Source organism: Erpetoichthys calabaricus, chromosome 6 (assembly GCF_900747795.2).
Source record: "Erpetoichthys calabaricus chromosome 6, fErpCal1.3, whole genome shotgun sequence".
Lineage (NCBI taxonomy): Eukaryota > Metazoa > Chordata > Cladistia > Polypteriformes > Polypteridae > Erpetoichthys > Erpetoichthys calabaricus.
In genome coordinates this window covers 111,844,435-111,864,084 of record NC_041399.2, presented here as the reverse complement: position 1 = coordinate 111,864,084, position 19,650 = coordinate 111,844,435, and the positions used below count along the sequence as shown (strand labels likewise).

At 37.6% G+C, this 19,650-nt stretch overlaps 1 protein-coding gene across 2 annotated transcripts in view; it reads left to right on the top strand.

Moving 5' to 3' along the window:
- zcchc2 (zinc finger, CCHC domain containing 2) overlaps positions 1–19,650 on the top strand; it is a 137,825-nt gene that overhangs the window by 113,289 nt on the left and 4,886 nt on the right. Inside the window, exons 9-10 of one of the 2 annotated variants that reach the window (XM_028803861.2) lie at positions 5,264–5,392; positions 5,688–7,082. In XM_028803861.2, coding sequence (XP_028659694.1) covers positions 5,264–5,392; positions 5,688–7,082 — 1,524 coding nt within the window. Of the gene's footprint in view, positions 1–5,263; positions 5,393–5,687; positions 7,348–19,650 lie in introns of those variants that run through there. The other variant, XM_028803860.2, reaches the window with a different exon arrangement.

Sequence of the window (19,650 nt, the reverse complement as noted above, 5' to 3'; positions counted from 1 at the left end):
TGGACACAATCTCATCCACAATAGGAGGCTCAAAGCTTTCAAAATCCTGTTCAGGAACGCATTCAGGCCAAAGTTTCTTCCAGGCCGAGTTCAAGGTCCGGTGTGTGACGTCTTCCCAGGCTTTATCAATGAGGTTGATGCAATGAACGATATTAAAATGGTTCTTCCAGAACTCTTTCAGGGTCAAAGACGTCTCCTCGGTCACATTGAAACACTTGGCGAATAGTCCTTTGGTGTACAGCTTCTTAAAATTTGAAATAACCTGTTGGTCCATGGACTGCAGAATAGGAGTCGTGTTGGGGGGGAGCAACACGACCTTAATAAAGCCGTACTCCTTGACCATATCATCAACCAAATTTGGAGGGTGTGCCTGTGCATTGTCCATCAGAGGAAGGCATTTTTTAGGCAGATTATTCTCTTCGAGATATCGCTTCATGGCGGGAGCGAAAGCCTCGTGCAGCCATTCCAAAAACAAGGTCCTTGTGACCCAACCCTTCATGTTTGCCCTCCACATCACGGGCAGTCTGGCTTTGTTTACATTGTGCTGCTTGAAAGCAGAAGGGTTCACAAATTGGTAAACGAATAGCGGCTTGATTTTTACGTCGCCACTAGCGTTAGCACACAGCAAAACGGTTAACCTGTCCTTCATTGGTTTATGGCCGGGCATAGCCTTCTCTTCCTGGGTAATGTAGGTCCTCTTTGGCATCCTCTTCCAGAACAATCCGGTCTTGTCGCAGTTGAAGACTTGTTGCGGGATATAGCCTTCACCCTCCACTAATTTTGTGAAATTTTTCATGAATTCTTTCGCAGCTTCAGCATTGGAACTAGCAGCCTCTCCATGCCTTACCACACTATGAACGACACTTCTCTTGTGAAACTTTTCAAACCATTCTCTACTGGCTTTAAATTCCTCACTTTCACCACTCGTAGGATAGTTTTGCAGCAAATCACCATGAATCTTCCTGGCTTTCTCGCATAATGTCGCCTTGCTTACGCTGTCCCCTGCAAGTTGCTTCTCGTTCAGCCACACTAGCATCAGTTTTTCCACCTCTTCCAGCACTTGAGGCCTATGCCTGGTTAACACTGTAACTCCTTTTGCAACATCAGCTGCTTTAATGGTTGCCTCTTTCTGCTTTAGAATAGTCGAAATCGTAGATTTTGACTTCTTGTACTCGGCGGCAAGATCAGTAACACGAACGCCATGCTCAAACTTTTCAATAATTTCTTTAATTCGATTTCAATTTTCTTCGAACCTTTCCTCTCACCACTCTTCACTTTCTTAGAAGCCATGGTTAACTGCAAAATTAATGCAAAAGCACATGAAATACTGTAGAGCACAAAGAGTTCACAGCGAAAGCACACCTTTGAGACAGATAGAAAGAACTTTATTTGTCCCCAGTTTGGCTTTTTATATAAACTCTTTAAATAAATATCGCACGCAAGTCTGACCGAGAACAATGGACAGGGAGAGACTGAACACGTGAGGTACTTATCGGTGCGTACGAAGTGGAAGGGAAATGAAATAGAGCACAAAGAGTTCACAGCGAAAGCACGTACATCTGACTGAGAACAATGCAACACATGTGGAAATCATTGGCGTGTACAAACCGGAAGGGAAACTGGCTTGTTTGTCAACCGAGTGTGTGGTCATGAACAGATGCAAAAGTTTGGCGAACTTTTTGGTCGTAACCCGATTCGTACGTGTTCAGAGAAGTTTGTGAACAGAGGTTCCACTGTGTGTGTGTGTGTGTGTATGTATGTATGTATGTATGTATATATATATATATATATATATATATATATATAATATATGTATTATACACAGTGGTACCTCAGTATACGTCTGCTTTGGAATAAGTCCAACTTGGTATACGTCCTGTTTGGACGCGAAAAATTTTTGCTTGGAATACGACTCACGTGCTAGAACACCGCGGGTAGTATAGCGGGTCCGCGGCTTCAAAAAAAGAGCCAGGTTTTAACCCGTATAGCCGTGTCGTTCTCCGTGGGCGCAATTGTACGACCGTGGGGGAGTTAACGAGGAAGTTGGAGCGAGTCGCACCTGCACAGGTGGGCTGTGATCGGGAAGAGTGAGACTGCATTTTTAACCTCTGATTTTATCGGATTTATTTATTGTTGTTTTTATCCCCAGAGAACACATGTTTTTATGGATGTTTATTAAATAATTATTTATTGAAACCAGATGCACTGCACTATTTGTTTGGACACTGATTTTTGTTTCAAATAAAAGCACTTAGCATTCTTGCACTATCCCTTGGCTTCATTTGAGAATTGTCCTCATTTGTCAGCTCATCTCGGTGACATTACCGACGCTATCGGGTTCAGGGCTCCCTGTAAGGACATATGGGAGCGTGGAGCGGACCTGCATCGTCACACTGCGCGCTATCCTACGCTGCCCACGAGTGTCAGTACGCCAATTGCTAGCATTCAGTGAACAACCCGCGCTATAACTCTGAATTTTCACATGATTTTGTGTGTTTTCGTGTAAATTTGAATTGTTTGTTGAAAAGTATGAAGGTGGCATGCGTATCCGGGACATGGCTGCTGCATACTGTATGCCGATAATGACGGCATCTACGATTGTGAGAAACAAAGATGTTATTAACAAGTAAAGTAAGGTTAAATTTCCTTTTATTTCATCTAATTGCTTTTTTATTTATGTATTTTAGTATTAAGCAGTGTTTAAATTATTTTATACAACCCCATCAATGCATAATATGCCAATAACAATAAGATTTTTTTTACATGGGAACGGATTTATCATTTTCCCCTTATTTCTTATGGGAAAAATTTGTTTGACTTATACCAAACAGGACATATACCAAAGGATCTGGAACGGATTAAGGATGTATACCAAGGTACCACTATATATGCACATAAATATACAATACAGTAAAATATATAATATATATAAAATATATGGTTGAAATAGTTTTACTGTTGTCACAAAAATGAGACATAGTCACATAAAGGTTTGGGGCAGCCACCCGTATAATTTGTTCTACTGGCTGCAAAGTTGCTTTCTTTTGCAATATAGCACTGATGTGCTTACAACAGAGTCCAAAACAAGACTGAGGGAACAGGGAAAAGGTGTAGGCTTTTAAAGGGGAAGACAGGAAGTGAGGTCATAGGGATCGGCTCATGTTCTGCAGCCATTGGTTCGAGCCCGGACGTGACATCACAGGGGCCAGAGCCGGTAAGGTCTTCTTCCATTGGCTCGGTCCCAGAAGTGACGTCAAGAGAGCCAGGTGGAATCTCCCGTGAATGGTCTACAGGTAAGGGGAAAAATAGAGTCAGTGCACTCTGCCACATCCCGGCGTGCCTCAGAACTGCCTTCACTCAAGCCCTTTAGCTGCCTCCCATGCGCACGTGTATGACACTGTCAAATAATGCAAAGAGTACGCGACACGTGTTTCGCTTCACCTCTAGCGCTGACGTCCGAGGTTCAATTCCTCGAGAGGGGGGTTCAGTGAGTGTGTATGCCTGATGAGCCCAGAAAGTGTCGCGTACTAAACTATTTCAACCATTCTATGATCTGCTTCTCGCAACTGAAAGAGGGCACCGTGGCGGATGTTAGCCGACTTGCTGACCAACCACAAGCGTTACCTGGTAGGTAACCACCCATACAATCAGATTGTGATTCAGACTACTAATGCCATGAATAAATATCACTATGTATATAATACATGGAGTAAAAATATCAAGGAGCATTGTGCAGAGTTCAAGAGTGGCAGCAAATGGATGTATGCATGTTAAGAATTGAATCTTCCACAATGGAAATTTGCATAGCGGAATGAAGAAAATCTCTGTTTTTCTGTTAAATGCCGTTTTATTTTCTGTTGTTGTCAACACTACTATTTATAGTAATTATTGTAACATTTTCTGTGGCTTTTGTGCCAGGGATGCTGTTAACACAGAATAATGTCACTTTAGAATTTGGAATATTTTGCATGTGCACAAAATGGGAGATCAGGTCTAGCTCTCTTTTTATATTTTTAGTCGTGTGGCTCCAAGCCAGTTTATGCTTCATGAAGAGACTCTGGCTGCTCTACGTGTAGTAATGCTATTTTTATGTGCTGCGGGAAATATGAACTTCCCAGTGGTAAGTTCATGTAAACACCCTTCCAGTGTACATTCACAGACAAGTTTGTTACCCAATTTAGCCACTCTTTAATGTAACATTGGCTCAAAAATTGTTGTGTTGTATGTGATGCAATGTGGTACATACATATGTTTATTTTACATGTTATTTTCACAAAAAAAAAGTAATCTTTGTTTTACACTGACTGGAAATTCAAATGATGAGAATGAAGTAGGAAGGTGAGGCATCTCAGATGGTAATTCATGAAATTTTCATAGCGTGTGCATACAGCATAAGTCGCATCCTATTCACATTTATTTATTTGGCTTTTATTTTCTCATTATGATTCCTTTGTATAATGGATTGACTTCATGGCACTGTAATTATTTGTTTTATATGAGACCAGCAGAATATACCTTCTCAGTACTAAAGAAAGCATTTATACATCTTCTCCATGTCACAGCAATGCTCAGCTGGAGTTGTCATTATTTTAATTTGTCCTTTTCGAAATTGAGGTTGAGTACCCAGAGAAAGCCACATAATGGTGCTGATGCAAACTATGAGTTCTTACTGGCTGGTATCAGCCTGATGGAAGCACCAGTTAGTAGTATCTGTGCATTTCTAGTCATGTCTATAAGAGAATATGGGCACAACATTTTTGTAACAAGTTGTATTTTAAACATTTGAGTCAAGTAGTACACATCACTGTAGTCCTTATTTATTCAGAACTATTCTTTGTTATCACATTAGAAAAAAAAAATAACAGCTGAATTTTATTGCTTCCATTTTTAATTACATTCAAGCCAACACTGAATTGACTAAGATATTTTTGATCTCAAAAACTGTAGTAACTCTGTTGTGTTTTTATAGATGTTTTTATCTCCTTGTCTGAAATAAGTGATGGGGAAAAAATATAAATATTACAGGTAATTTTGAACTGCACATTCAGGTGGCATTTTCACAGATCTTCTCAACTTATTCCTTCACTACAATTAAATTACAAAACATTCTCAAACAGAAATCAAAAGGGAAAGTAACAGCACTTTTTTGTACATTCAGACTTAGACATGTCCAATCTGATAAATTTCAAAATGGATAACTCTGTTAATTATGTTTGTTACTTTGAAAAGTCAAGAAATCAGGCCACCTTCTTGTTATCCTCAGGTCCTAGATTGGAAACTGGGTCAGGTCCTGATACTTGTGGAGAAACATCTTCTGAGAGCTACAGCTCCCCTTCTAGCCCAAGGCATGACTGTAGAGAGAGCTTCGAGAGTGAAGATGATAAGGATCGAGGTAAATGCATTTTACATGAGGCAAAGCAATATCTTACTTTAAAAAGATGATAAACATTCTTAAACACTAAAAGTGAAGAGTGAATGGATTTTACTCAAAATGTGTCATAAGATTTTCCTCTAGGGTCTTTGTTCTTGTTGAGTTTAGCTTTCTAACCACAAAGACCCGCAGGGAAAATGAGCATTTATGAAAGCATGTTAAAATATGGTATTGATTCCTTGTTTTAGAGCCTTGAAAGTGATAATGAAATTAATTACATTCCTTAAACCTGGTTTTATTTTATATATTTTTTTAGATTCAGATAGCAACTCTGAAGGTTCCGGTAAAGACAGAGCAGATGGTTTCCTGCCTTTTAGCATTGGTGGACCTGCCTCTGCTGCAGTAGGACGGCTGGTTACACCAGTACTGAAAGAGGACGGACAGCGACCCGAAAGCCCGTTGAGTGCCTCTAAGTTCACCCAGCTGTCTTTCATGCCTCCAATCCAGAGTGTGATTCAAAATGTAGCACCAAAACCTGAAGGAGTGGTGCCACCTCAGATCGTGGATGGCAAGTCGGTTGGGTTAATGGTGACTGTGCCTCCTGCCCTCTCTTCCATGAGAGACACTACAGTAAGTCCTACAGCCACTGGAGATACCGACAAGCAACATTTGGACTCCAATTCCTCCATAACACCTACCTTTATATCGTCGCAACCAGGGCTGGTACAGCAGCCAAACTTGTCACTACACCAGATGATTCAGCGATTCAAAATGACTGCACCAAATGTCCCTCAGAGCACCTCAGAGAACTGCAATACCCCACAGCATCCAGCGCCTGTAGGTGCTATTAACGTGGTTTCACCAAACCTTGCCTATGTTCCCCCCATTCAAATGACTGTTGGCTTTCCCAGTGCTGAACCCCTTGCATCTGGTACACCACATTCTTTGTCTCATTCTGAAAACAGTGGAGCTACACAGCAAATGCACAGCAAACCTCCAGGCTTACCTTTATCTGCTGGCCTTCCCACTCCACCTCCATCCTTTGGCCTTTCTGTTCCTAGCTCTGTGTTACCTGCCCAAGCTGGCCATGCCCAAACTACAGGCCAAGTGCAAACCATGGTTCCCCCAGCTGTACCCACTCACACCCCCGGACCTGCACCAAGCCCAAGTCCAGCTCTGACACACAGCACAGCACAAAGCAACAGCACTTCCTACATCAATAGCAATGGAGGCTCTAATGGTTCTCCACAGCAGCCATCTACTCAGCAACTAGGATGCGGAGCTTGTGGATGCAGGGGAAGCTGTGGCAGTCACCCACCAAATTACTATTTCCCTCCTCCTCACCGCCAAGTTTTTAGTTTGCCACCTCTGTTCCATCTGACATGTAACAGCAGCTACCTCAATCAGGCACATCAGAGCAATGGAGCAACACAGCTGCCTTTCTTCCCACCTACTCAACACCCATATGCCAATGGACCTTTATTGCACACCCACACAGACCACCTACTAGGCAATCAGACTAATTATGGGATCCAACAAATGACTGCTTTTGGTTGCTTCTACTCTCCTGTGTACCCTTCAGTGAGTATGGTGCCGAATCCTAGTGGGACGGGAATTAAGAAAAATGGGAATATCTCTTGCTACAATTGTGGTGCCAGTGGACACTATGCACAAGACTGCAAGCAGCCATCCATTGATGCCAGTCAACAAGGTAGGAGAGTTATGGGGAAGGAGACAGACAATAAAAACTGCATGTTGTTCGTAAAGAGGGATGACAAGAAGTGTGTCAAGAAGATAAGCAGTTAGAAAACTGTAATTGTAAGGCCACCTATATGGACTTCATGTTTCACAAGGTATTAAAGGGTTGTTTAACATGTCTGTTGAAAATAAAAGTTTCTTCCAACCATTTTGATACTGCTAAAACAAAAATGTTTACATTACTTTCCATTAAAGAGTATACAATTTTTAAAAAAATACTGTCTACTCGAGTGCTGTTAGATCAACCCCAAAAGACACATTCAGTAACTGAGAAACTGTTCAATAAAACCTTCTGTCAGTAGATATGACAGCTTTCACATAAAATAAGCCTAAACAATAAACAGTTAAACAGCAACACACTCATTCACATCAGGTGGTAAACTACTTTTCCTGTTTCTATGTCAGGAATTGTAACACTCTAAAAAAGTATATTCATTTAGGCATTATTTACTTTTATTTAGTATCATCTTAATAGACCATGGTGAAGAGCCAGAGGCAATCTTGTAGAAACCTTCTTTACTGTTTATCATACTAAGAAATTTGAAATGTAAATGAAAAGTTTTCATTTGATGAATGGCGGCTTAAAGGTAAAACTTGAGGCTCTAGTGAGTCATACTGTTCCAAGGGCAAATGTCAACATCAGTCATTTATGCTCTTACAGTTTATGGTATGATGGGTTACTCTGCATGACATGTAGAACCGGGATTACAGTAGTGCTAAATATGTTAAAAGAAAAAAAGAGTGTTAACAGTGCAAGTGTACCTGCACAAAATCCTAAGATGAAGCCTTATATGGACCACACTAGACTTGGCAGTCAATACACCTGCTGCTTTGTGTTTTAACTGTAGTCTTCTTCCTGGCATAAAAATCTCATTGGGCTCTGAGGGGGATTTTTGCACTTTATATTTCCTTGAGCTATCCTCAAAGTTTGGTATGCACCTTTGCACTTTAGTGTGCTCAACAGGGGCCATAACTGGCTCAACATTGCTGTCCTATTGCCTCGGTGAACATTCAGGGTAACTTGTCTTCTGCCAAAAATGTATTGGATTTCTATGGCTTATTTTGGATAGATGGGTTAACACTGAACATTTTGCTCTTCCAAAAGTGTGCCTGTCCATCTTACACAGGTGCCAGCAATTAGGATTCTTTTGCTCCTAACTTTACTGTTTAAATTATTTTTGGAAAATTGAACAGGAAATGTATGAAACAAACATCTTTGTGTTGTCTACAACAATCTCATAGTGGCTTTGACATCAAAAAAGATGAGCCATTTGTGAATTGCACTTTGCCACTACACATGGACTCTGTCATGTTTGGTCATTTGTAACAGTCTAGACAGGGGTGGGCAAACTATGGCCTGCAGGCCACATCCAGCCCATAGCACAAATGTGAGTGGCTCATGAGCTTCTCATAGAAATCTAAAACATTCCAGCCCTCGTCAGGTGTTTTTAAACAAGATGATGCTATACTTCGCTGGTGTATAACATAACGAGTTGCTGTGTGGTGTCATCCAAAAAATAATAAACCAAGCTTTTACCATATGAATTGGCATGGTGTGCAATGCTAAAGTGTGTATGTGTTAGATGCTTGCTTGACTTTTTCTTGCATGTGCAGTTTTTAAAGAATATAAATTTGCACATGGCAATTTTATCAGAGATGAATTTCATTGACAGCAGCACTTTGGGTGTGACTCCAGGTCTGTGCACAAATCAGTATGAGCACCATTTACAATTATGAAAGAAGGAAGTTAGAGAGATAGTGGTTTTCCTGCTGCAGATTGACCAAAACAGATTATTCCTGTACTTCATGTGCTGTGTGTTTGAGACAAGGAGTAAAATGCCGTTTCTAGCAGCAGCATCTCGACGGTGCCTTCGATCAATGTGTGTTTTTTAGACACTTCTTCATCGAGTCTGAAGAGGAAGATAGTTAACGGCTTTCCAGGTGAGCTCATTTCAGTTTTCATATGGTGCTGTTAATTTATCTTTTTCTCGATTTGTCAACTTTACAGTAATTTGAATCTACTGCAGCAAGCTAAAGATGTTCATTTTCCAAAATATTAAGAAAATGTGTTCAGAGAGACATAACAGATTTGCCAAGCATGAAGCTCAGGTTACCATCAACGTTGTGAGTCTGCAGCAAGACAGATATTGCAGTTTTTTCATCTCCATTTGGCGATTTAATGTAGACAGAATTCCACAAGTCCTGCAACTAGCTGGAATTAGCTAAGCTCCAATGTAACTCAAAATATGGTTAGCAAAGTTTCACTGCTTTATTTCCACAGACTGTGCATTACTTTGGAATTGTTTCCAGGGCTGTGCAAGCATGCTGTTTGTATGATGTCATCATTTGGCAGCAAGCATACTGTACTAAAAGATGTGATGAGTTTATTGTTGCAATGACTAGCATCTCAGTTGATATTAACAGTTTGTGCAGGAGCAAGTAGTTTCATATTCATGACTTACTTTAAAATGCTCTCTTAATGGTTTTTGAAAATGGCACCAAACAGTTTTTAATAAATAAAACATTAAACCATTTACACACACATGCTAGCCACCAAAAAAAAGTTTGCCCACTTCTACTCTAGCAGTAACCCTGGTAACATCTGGTACATGTCCTTTTTAGAAGAAGGTCAAAGTGATATTTAGGAACCTCAAAAACATTTTTTTTGTCCAAATCTCCAATTGCAGACCAGATAATTATTGTAACCTGATCTTCCCTAGCTGCTCCATTTCCTAGGTTGTGCAATAGATGTTTATTAGTGATTCAGTTTTGGCCTACTGAGAGTAAGTATTGGTTTGTAATAAGTGTGTTTAGTTGTGGACTGGGGCTCTATCTGGATTTGGCTTTTACTTTGCACCAGGAAAAGCTGTGGCTTCCCATATCAGTAATTTAAAATAAACACATTTATAAAATGTTAGATATGATATATATAATATAAAAAATTGTGGGCGTGTGTGTATATACACACAATTGTAAGTAACACAAATCATAAATATGACATTAAAATGCTCACTTGTTGACAGGAAGTATGCAGTAGTACCAGTGTAGATATTAGTCTTATCTTACAAGTTAACTTAAAGAAAGTATGTACTCCATATAATATCACTAGCACATCAGGACTATAACAAAATTGGATGCATTTTACTTATGTACTATTTGAGAGCAGTGAATAACTATCAATAATAAAGCCACTGACGGAAGACGTTAAAAGCGAAGTGGAAAAAGTACTTAATTTCCTCAAGCAGAAGTTTTATTGCACAGACAAAAGATTAGTTACCGTAAGAAAAATAAGGTAGCATTCACCTTACTCAAGTAAAAGTAAAAATGTAAGTTTGGAACAATTTACTCAGTAAAATTTACTTTTAACCTAAATTAGAAAGTATCCTGAAGTATCGACTGGTGTGCAATGTAAAGCATAAGTGGAATATCCATAGGCAAGAAAATAGATTTGCCTCATCAAAAGACATATTAAGGACATATACAGTGTGTATGTATGTGTTTTTAAATTTTATGTATATACACAGTTATATGAAAAAGTTTGAGAACCCCTCTCAGCCTGCATAATAATTTATTCTACTTTCAATAAAAAAGATAACAGTGGTATGACTTTAATTTCATAGGAACATCTGAGTACTGGGGTGTTTTCCGAACAAAGATGTTTAGTAAAACAGTATTTAGTTGTATGAAATTAAATCAAATGTGAAAAACTGGCTGTGCTAAAATTTGGGTCCCCTTGTAATTTTGCTGATTTGAATGCATGTAACTGCTCAATACTGATTGCTTGCAACATCAAATTGGTTGGATTAGCTCGTTAAGCCTTGAACTTCATAGACAGGTGTGTCCAATCATGAGAAAAGGTATTTAAGGTGGTCAATTGCAAGTTGTGCTTCCCTTTGACTCTCCTCTGAAGAGTGACAGCATGGAGTCCTCAAAGCAACTCTCAAAAGATCTGAAAACAAAGCTTGTTCAGTATCATGGTTTAGGGGAAGGCTACAAAAAGCTATCTCAGAGGTTTAAACTGTCAGTTTCAACTGTAAGGAATGTAATCAGGAAATGGAAGGCCACAGGCACAGTTGCTGTTAAACCCTAGGTGTGGCAGGCCAAGAAAAATACAGGAGTGGCATATGTGCAGGATTGTGAGAATGGTTACAGACAACCCACAGATCACCTCCAAAGGTGCTGCAGATGGTGTATCTGTACATCGTTCTACAATTCATCGCAATTTGCACAAAGAACATCTGTATGGCAGGGTGATGAAAAAGAAGCCCTTTCTGCACTCACGCCACAAACAGAGTCACTTGTTGTATGCAAAAGCTCATTCAGACAAGCCACATTCATTTTGGAACAAAGTGCTTTGGACCGACGAGATAAAAATTGAGTTATTTGGTCATAACAAAAAGCACTTTGCATGGTGGAAGTAGAACACCGCATTCCAAGAAAAACACCTGCTACGTACTGTCAAATTTGGTGGAGGTTCCATCATGCTGTGGGGCTGTGTGGCTAGTTCAGGGACTGGGGCCCTTGTTAAAGTCGAGGGTCAGATGAATTCAACCAAATCTCAACAAATTCTTCAGGATAATGTTCAAGCATCAGTCACAAAGTTGAAGTTACGCATGGGTTAGATATTCCAACAAGACAATGACCCAAAACACAATTCGAAATCTGCAAAGGCATTCATGCAGAGGGAGAAGTATAATGTTCTGGAATGGCTATCACAGTCCCCTGACTTGAAATATGCCCAAATTTATGCACCTATCTAATTTTGTTATGATGCATATTGCATATTTTCTGTTAATCCAATAAAGTTAATGTCACTGCTGAAATACTACTGTTTCCATAAGGCATGTCATATATTAAAAGGAAGTTGCTACTTTGAAAGCTCAGCCAATGATAAACAAAAATCCAAAGAATTAACGGGTTCCCAAACTTCTCCATATGACTGTATATATAATATATATATATATATATATAATATAAACAGTATGTGCATATGCACATTTAGAAACAGTGGACTATATATGGCAATTACATTTTAAAACGCATTCAGTATGTAAATGTCTTTATATATAAAAAAAAAAGTCAAAAACATTTGTAAGAAAACTAAACTACAGTGGCCTTATTGATTTCAAATGGCCCATCAACTATTGTAATGTATACTGTATGAATATACTGTGGAATGAAATTTAAAGATATGAAAGCAGAGCGGGTGCACAGTAATAATTAAAATATGAACATAAGGCTGCTGCGTTGTTTGTTCAGATTTTGCTTTGAAGAAAGTTTTTATTTGCATAAATTAAGTACACACCTTTACATGCAAAACTGCAAATGTAAATTTTTGTATTAAATGTTAAAAACTGAATGATTAAATGGCAAAATCCCAAACCCAAAACAAATATGACAGAAGGATCTAGTGTCATCTCTTTGCATGCAGCTTTCCACCAGATTTCAACATATGAAAACACTTACTTTTAAGCCTCACTAGCTTCATACTGTAATAATCATTTTGTATATCTTGCTGGGTTCTTAATCAACTGCAAATGTCTGATACTCTCCCTCTGATTTACATTTATGAAAACATGTCAACATTTTTATTACTACACATTCACTATAATTACAGTTTGAAATCAATAATGATGGATGCTGTATTATTATTAAAGTTTTGGCAACACTCATCTCAGCCTGTTACCCTTTACATTCGTGCACATCACTGAGGCAACCTTAAATATTAAAATATGCAAAAAATTTTATCATGACAATGAATGCATTTTAAACAAATCAAAATCATCCATAAATATCAGTTAACAATGTAGTCTGTAGTTATTAAAAAAAGTATAATTTGAGACTGCAAAAAGGGAGAAAAGACCAGCTTAAAGTTTTGTAAATAAAGTACAGCAACAGATGTAAGGAGGTAAAATGGTACTGACACCCACATGACAAAAAGACTTTTGAATTATGTTGAGATAGGTTAAGTACAATCTGCACAGCACCAGTGTATGGAATCAAACTATAAAATGCAAACAACATTTATTATGTTATCTCTAAATAGCAAAGTAGTTCTACTGATAACAAGCAACAGTAATATTGTGATTGTCCCGCACTCCATCACACATGTTAAAACGGGAGAAAAAGACATGTAGGCATCTTTTTAAAAATGATACTGCCTGTTACAGCCAATCCTTTAGGAAAACAGGGCTCTGCTGCGGTCGCAACAAGTGGTTATGAGAATGTTACTGTAGTAGTTTTATTTGACTAGCATTACAGTTGAAATCATATCACTATAAACGAATATGTAACAGACATCTGTTCTACCTAATCAGAACAACCCTGGACTTAAATCCATCCCACTTATAGGTATTTTGAATTGTGAAAATTATTTAAAAGCAATAATAGTTTCCATAATCCCAATAAGACTGGTATTGCACTGTTACAGAATCTAACACTCTCATCATCATCTGACTTTAGCTCTGTATGGCTCCTTGTGAGATGAGCCCTTATGATTGTAGTGGGTTTGTAAATCAATAACTAAGATTGAGTCCACGTACAATTTCTTACATTTTACAGTTCATGCCAGATTTACAATTTACTAGGAAGAACTTTGGATAGTCAGGGTTCAGGATGCTTGAACACTTCAACAAGGTTTTCTCTATACAAACTTCAATTAATTTTTTTTTGTGTAGCAAGTAAAAAGTGACCTATAGCATTAAGCTTAGAATTTATCCTTCAAGTGATCTAGTTAGTTGGAGGGGAGAGTTGGTTATAGTTTGAAGTGTGTTGGATTATTTGAGTTTTAGCTGATAAATGGCAAGCTCTGCTTTACCTGTAACACTGCGAAAAACAAAATGACCCCACAACTTACATGTGGACTGAGCACATCTGAGAATTCTCTGGCAGTCTATGTTAATGCAGAAACGGTGCGCATTTTGCTATTCCAGTGCCAATAAAATAAATTGCTTCTATTTTTTTGCATTAATTGAACAAAAAAAAAAATTCTCACAGTCCTCTCTCTGTGAATAATGCAGTATGTACTAAAATATTGTAATGTGTCTGTTTAGTTTTATCAAGAAATTATAAGGAATTCATCTATACAAGGATCACAGGGATGATGGGAAGAGGATTACTCTTATTAGAAGTTCAGACAAGAAATGGTATTAGTTTTTCAGATGATGAATTCTTCTTTGGCTTGTGCAAAGCATTGTATAATTCAGTAAAAACTATATATCAAGCAGACATCTCATTGATAGGTCTAAATTATATCCAGGATAAGATCTGAAACGTGTACATCTCATTAGCTTAGGTTTCTACGCTAAGACCATTTTGAGCTAAGATGTTTGCATATCTTTACCTCGGATCTAACAAAAATAACTCCAAACCCTTAACAGCAATACTTTGATAACACTATGAGGGAGAATATTATCTAAGGAGAAATTTACTATAGTGCCCTATACTACATGGCTTGCACAAAGACTTGTTTTACTTAACTGGAAGAATCCCACTCTACCTCTCTCAACTCATTGTGAAAGTTCAGTCTTAATATTTTAAATTTAAAAAAATCACTTTCCAAGAAAGTTCAAGAATCTTTAGTGAGAATTAATTAATGTTATCATAAATAGAAGGCTAGGTCTCTGCTTGGTCTGTCCCAGTAAAATCAAGCATGGGATGGGGCTAACCGTGTAAAGGGTGCTGGTCAGTCCCAATATCATCCATAACAGCCATATAGTGGTCAATTCACATAACACAGATTTTACCAGAAAACCCCATTTGGAAACTGAGAGAACATGCAGACTCTGCACAAACTTTCAAACCTAGGACCTCAAAATGTGAGATTGTACCACTATACACTGTCCCCATGCTGCCTGTCATGTTATTCTCATTGCTTAAAAAAAATGGTCTGCAAGATTTTTTGAATCTTGTAGAAAACAACAGCAGAGAAAGAATGGGTTTATGTTTCTGACTTCTATGCAAACTCATTATAAAATAAAAAGCTAAATAGAAAAATGTTAAAATGATAACATGCACTGTATGTTGATTATTGGTTTGAATGTGGTTATGCTTTATGGTAAGAAAAATTATTAAAGAGTATGGAAGAATACAGTGTAAGGTACTGAATGAAAAGTGTTAGACATTGTTTAACAGTCCTTGGCTATTGTGAACAGAGCACTCATTTAATTTCTTAAGAAGGAAGGTTTAATATATTACTTTCACGGGCTACTGAATGCCTTTTTAAGTTAATTTCATAGCTCCAAAAAAACAAGACGTAACACATTTCATGGTAGATAGAAATACAGTGCATAAAGAGCAGACTTAACTTTGTTCATATGGATTTAGATTCTGTCACTTCAGTGTATTATTAAGGAGTCCTATAGCATGAAGTGCAATCTGCAGAGCTGATTTTACAATTTGATGTTGACCTTGGAGCGTACCCATTACACAAGAAAAATAAGGGCCATGTACATGTACCCTCAAAATTAAAACAGATTAAGGTTTTTCAGCCGTATTTACCAGGGAATCCTGCTCATATCCTCCTAACACAAGTACAATGGCCCACAGAGGCATGTTTTACCCCCAGGACTGCTATGTGCTACAGTATGTACCTTTAATGGTTTACTACCTGAAGTATAAATCAGACATCCTTATACTGTACACACATGTTTGGTTGTTGCTTGCATTCAGCCAGCATTTATTTGATTATTGATGTTAACACTCCTGGAAATTGGTTGCGCTAGTATTGTTGAGGGCCCAGTCATTAGGAAACATATCCCAAGGCTGACTGATAATACATTTTTTGTTGCATCCTGACCATTAGCTACACAGTCTGCAAAATGGTTAATAAAAACAATACAGTCTCACACAATTTATTGTTGTTGCAAAATTTCTATGTACGATGATAAGATAATGATAATAATAAGATAATCTATAAAAGTTTCTCTGAGTATTAGTCAGTTTATTTCTGGTGAAGGGCTATCATAAAGATGAACAGAATCCCATATTAATTCGTACAATCCAGTGTATCACATGACTACATGGTTTCCAAAATTAACTATGTGGCAACATTTCACTGAATATATTTATATGATTACTTGAAACAAATTGCTAACTTCCCTAATGCCTAAACAATTCACTCATGTAAATCATTTTGCGGGAAAGCTTTAGAAATAAAAATTGCTCTAAACAAATTTAGTCACATTCAATAAAAAAAAAAAACCTGATGATAACAGAGAAAAGACACAACACACAAACTTACATATTCAAAGGTAAACGTGTGTGTATATACACAAATGCACAACAATTAAACAGAACCAGTGATGCTGCAAAACCATAAAATCACTAAAGAGAATTGAAATCATGCACTACTTGCTAGTCTTTCAACTTAAAAACAGTTGTAATTATTGAAAAATCTGAATATACACTCTGGTACAAACCATGACAAATGAAATAAAACGGGTAAATTGTTTACTCATGTTTAATGTTCTCCTTTCATTGTTCTGTAGACTCTTCTCAATGAGCACCATGGTTAGTTTCAGGAATAAAGTTCAACCACTCCCAGCTACATAACATATGTCATTGTTGAGTGCATACATCAGTCTTGCGTGGAATCAAACCCGAGATAATGGTGTAAACCACAAGCAGTCAGCAGGTTTAGAATGAATGGTGCTCTCTTCTGGAAGATGTGTGGATTAGCTTATCTTCCATTTTATGTTAAATTCTACTTCAGAGTTCTTTTTTTTGGGAAAAATGCATACTTTTAACAATTTCTGGAGTTACAGAACATGTAGAACATATACAGAATATGTAGAAAATGAAAATCTTTATGGCCCAAATGTTTCATTGAAATTGGTATATTTGGCAGTATATTTGTATTCTCATTCATATGTATATATATGTATATGTGTACATGTATGTACATGTACGTATATGTATATAAAATAAAATATCCTAAGCCTAAAAGTGCAATGATTTTCTGCAGTAATTTTATGTGACATTTATACGTCATGTTTTTTGTCACACTTCAAATCAGGCTTATTTTAAAACCTACATATATATGTTTGGTATCATTCTTTTCAGTATTAATTGAACTTTAATGTGATGTTGTTAAATTTTCAGATTCTTATTCTGTTTTTAAATTATAAACTAAAAAATAGCAAGCACTCACGTCCCGTGAAACAAGACTTTGTGCTATGAGATTTAATCACACCTGGGGCCGGAAATAAAAGACAAAGAGTCGGACAGTTACTGTACAGGCTTTTACATGTTCAAAGCACCGCACAAGATGCAGATCACACGGCACAGCAGCAAGCCAGCAGTTGATCTCGCAAAGAGGAGGTAAAAAAAAAAAAAACTATTTGTTTCCTATTGTATCACCGTTTAAGAGGGGGTTTCAGAGGAGCGACTGCCTTTCCTTAGGATGCATTCAGCCCCCTCTTCACAATACAAGTGGCAGAGACACGAAGTGGCTGGCGCATAGCACATGCCAGGGGGTATGGCGAGCGAAGCAAGCAGGGGGCAAATCCCCTATTATATATGTATATATAATCTCCCAAGTAAGAAGTGAGAGTATATTATGGTATATATCTGCTTTAGTACATACATACTATTCATATTTAATAAATAATTTAGAGAGAGACAGATGTGATCGTTTATGGCTTTAGGAATCCCTGAATGTGATTTGACCACTTTCAGAGTGATGTGCATCTGCAAGGAGCTGATAACTCACAAGTTAATTACTCTGTCCAAAAGAAAACTGGGACAATTATTAGCTTTATCAAATGGTAGAAGCCTGTTGATATTAAGCAGAACTGCTCACATAGATTAATTATATGGTGCTGCTTATATGAGACATTTACATACTGTACAGAAAAGTAAAAATGTATAGCTTGCGTAAAAACTGTTTGTCCCTGCTCTCATCCTTTGAAATAGTTTCCTTTTCATTTCTAAAAGACAATTAACTTGGTGAAAATAAAGTATACATCCACAGTCATACAAAACAAATCATGGCAGTATTTATCTTTGACCTATTTCTCATAATATCCCACCCTTGATGCAGATTGTAGGTAAATACTGAAGTGGACTCGCAGTGGTTAATTTATTACTAATCAGCATTAGCCACGGACTTACTGTGACAGTAAGTAATGTAAGCTGACATTTCTATGTTTGAGCATTTCTGAGATTCTCACATGTTTATGTCACAGTTTGGTATAAACATTACTACTACCCAGAATGTTTCAGGTACTTAGTAAAATTAGACTGAGTCACACAAGTGGTGGTGTGTTCCCCCTCCCCACAAAAAAAGTTTCCTAGCTCATGTCATTGTACAGGCTCTTTGTGTTCTGAAAAATACATTTTTAAAAACACTAGCCTGGGGTCGACAAAGTCCACACCAAATATCCATGAATAAGAGAATTCATTGCTAAGTAAAAAAATGTTGCCCGTGTTGGGGGGAAAAAAACACCTCTGTAATGGGGGCCACTGAGGCTGTTATCATACAGGCTTGCTTCCCATGGTTGGTTGAAAATGGAATGGGTTACCACTTAGATGTCTGTCTGTAGAGTGGCATGACATACTCCTATTTAGACTGTAAAAGTATGACATTAAATGCATTTTTAATTATATCAGAGATGACAGAATTTAAAAAGGACTGTAATGTTGCAGCCCCTCTGAAGGGTTGGAAGTGTTGAGTTTAAAACTGTATAGTATGTATATATTACAAAACATACTATAATAGCTTGGTGGACAAAATCCATTGGCAACTGTAACTCAATAATATAAATATTAAAAAAATTAAAAAAAAATAAATACAAAAGCTACATTGCAGGTACTTCTATTTTGCATCCATGTTTTTTGGGTTGTCATTCCACTGTTGTTTGCTTTCAAGAGAGCCTCTTATTAGGTATCTGCAAGAGACGAGGTCAGGATAGTAGTTCATTATTTGTCTTAGGGGTTGTTTTATTTTACTCTTTGCAATGTCCTTTAACCGATGTATTTCAAGGGTAATTTTGCATCTCTAAAAACTGGCCAGTTTCTGCTATAGTTTCTGTATAAACATATTAACAGTCAATTTTTAATCAGCTGATTCCATGGTCATACAGTAAGACACAGATTGATTTGAACCTAATTTTTTTAGTTGCAAGGCCTCTGTCTGTCTGTGTTCACCTCATTTGAGCTCCTAAGATTTTAAGGATGATAAAACACTCCGCTCTGCCATTCTTTGTCAGCACCAGCAGATCTACTAGTAAAAACTTGAGACAATACATAGAACATTTTACTTTATTATTTAAAAAAAATACATCCCCATAATTTAGTAGCTTGTAGAAGTGCCTTTGCCAGCAATCACTGGCAATTGGTTTAGGTATATTACATTGTGTTGGAAGAAATTTAAACCTGCTTCTCCTTAGTGGGCTGTTTAGTTTAATGTTTGAAGACATTCATTTATGCACGGGTGTTTATCTACTGCCACAGCATCTTAATGGGCTTGATCTTTGGACTTTGACCTGGCCATTCTGGAAGTGTTTCTTGAATTTTCAGCC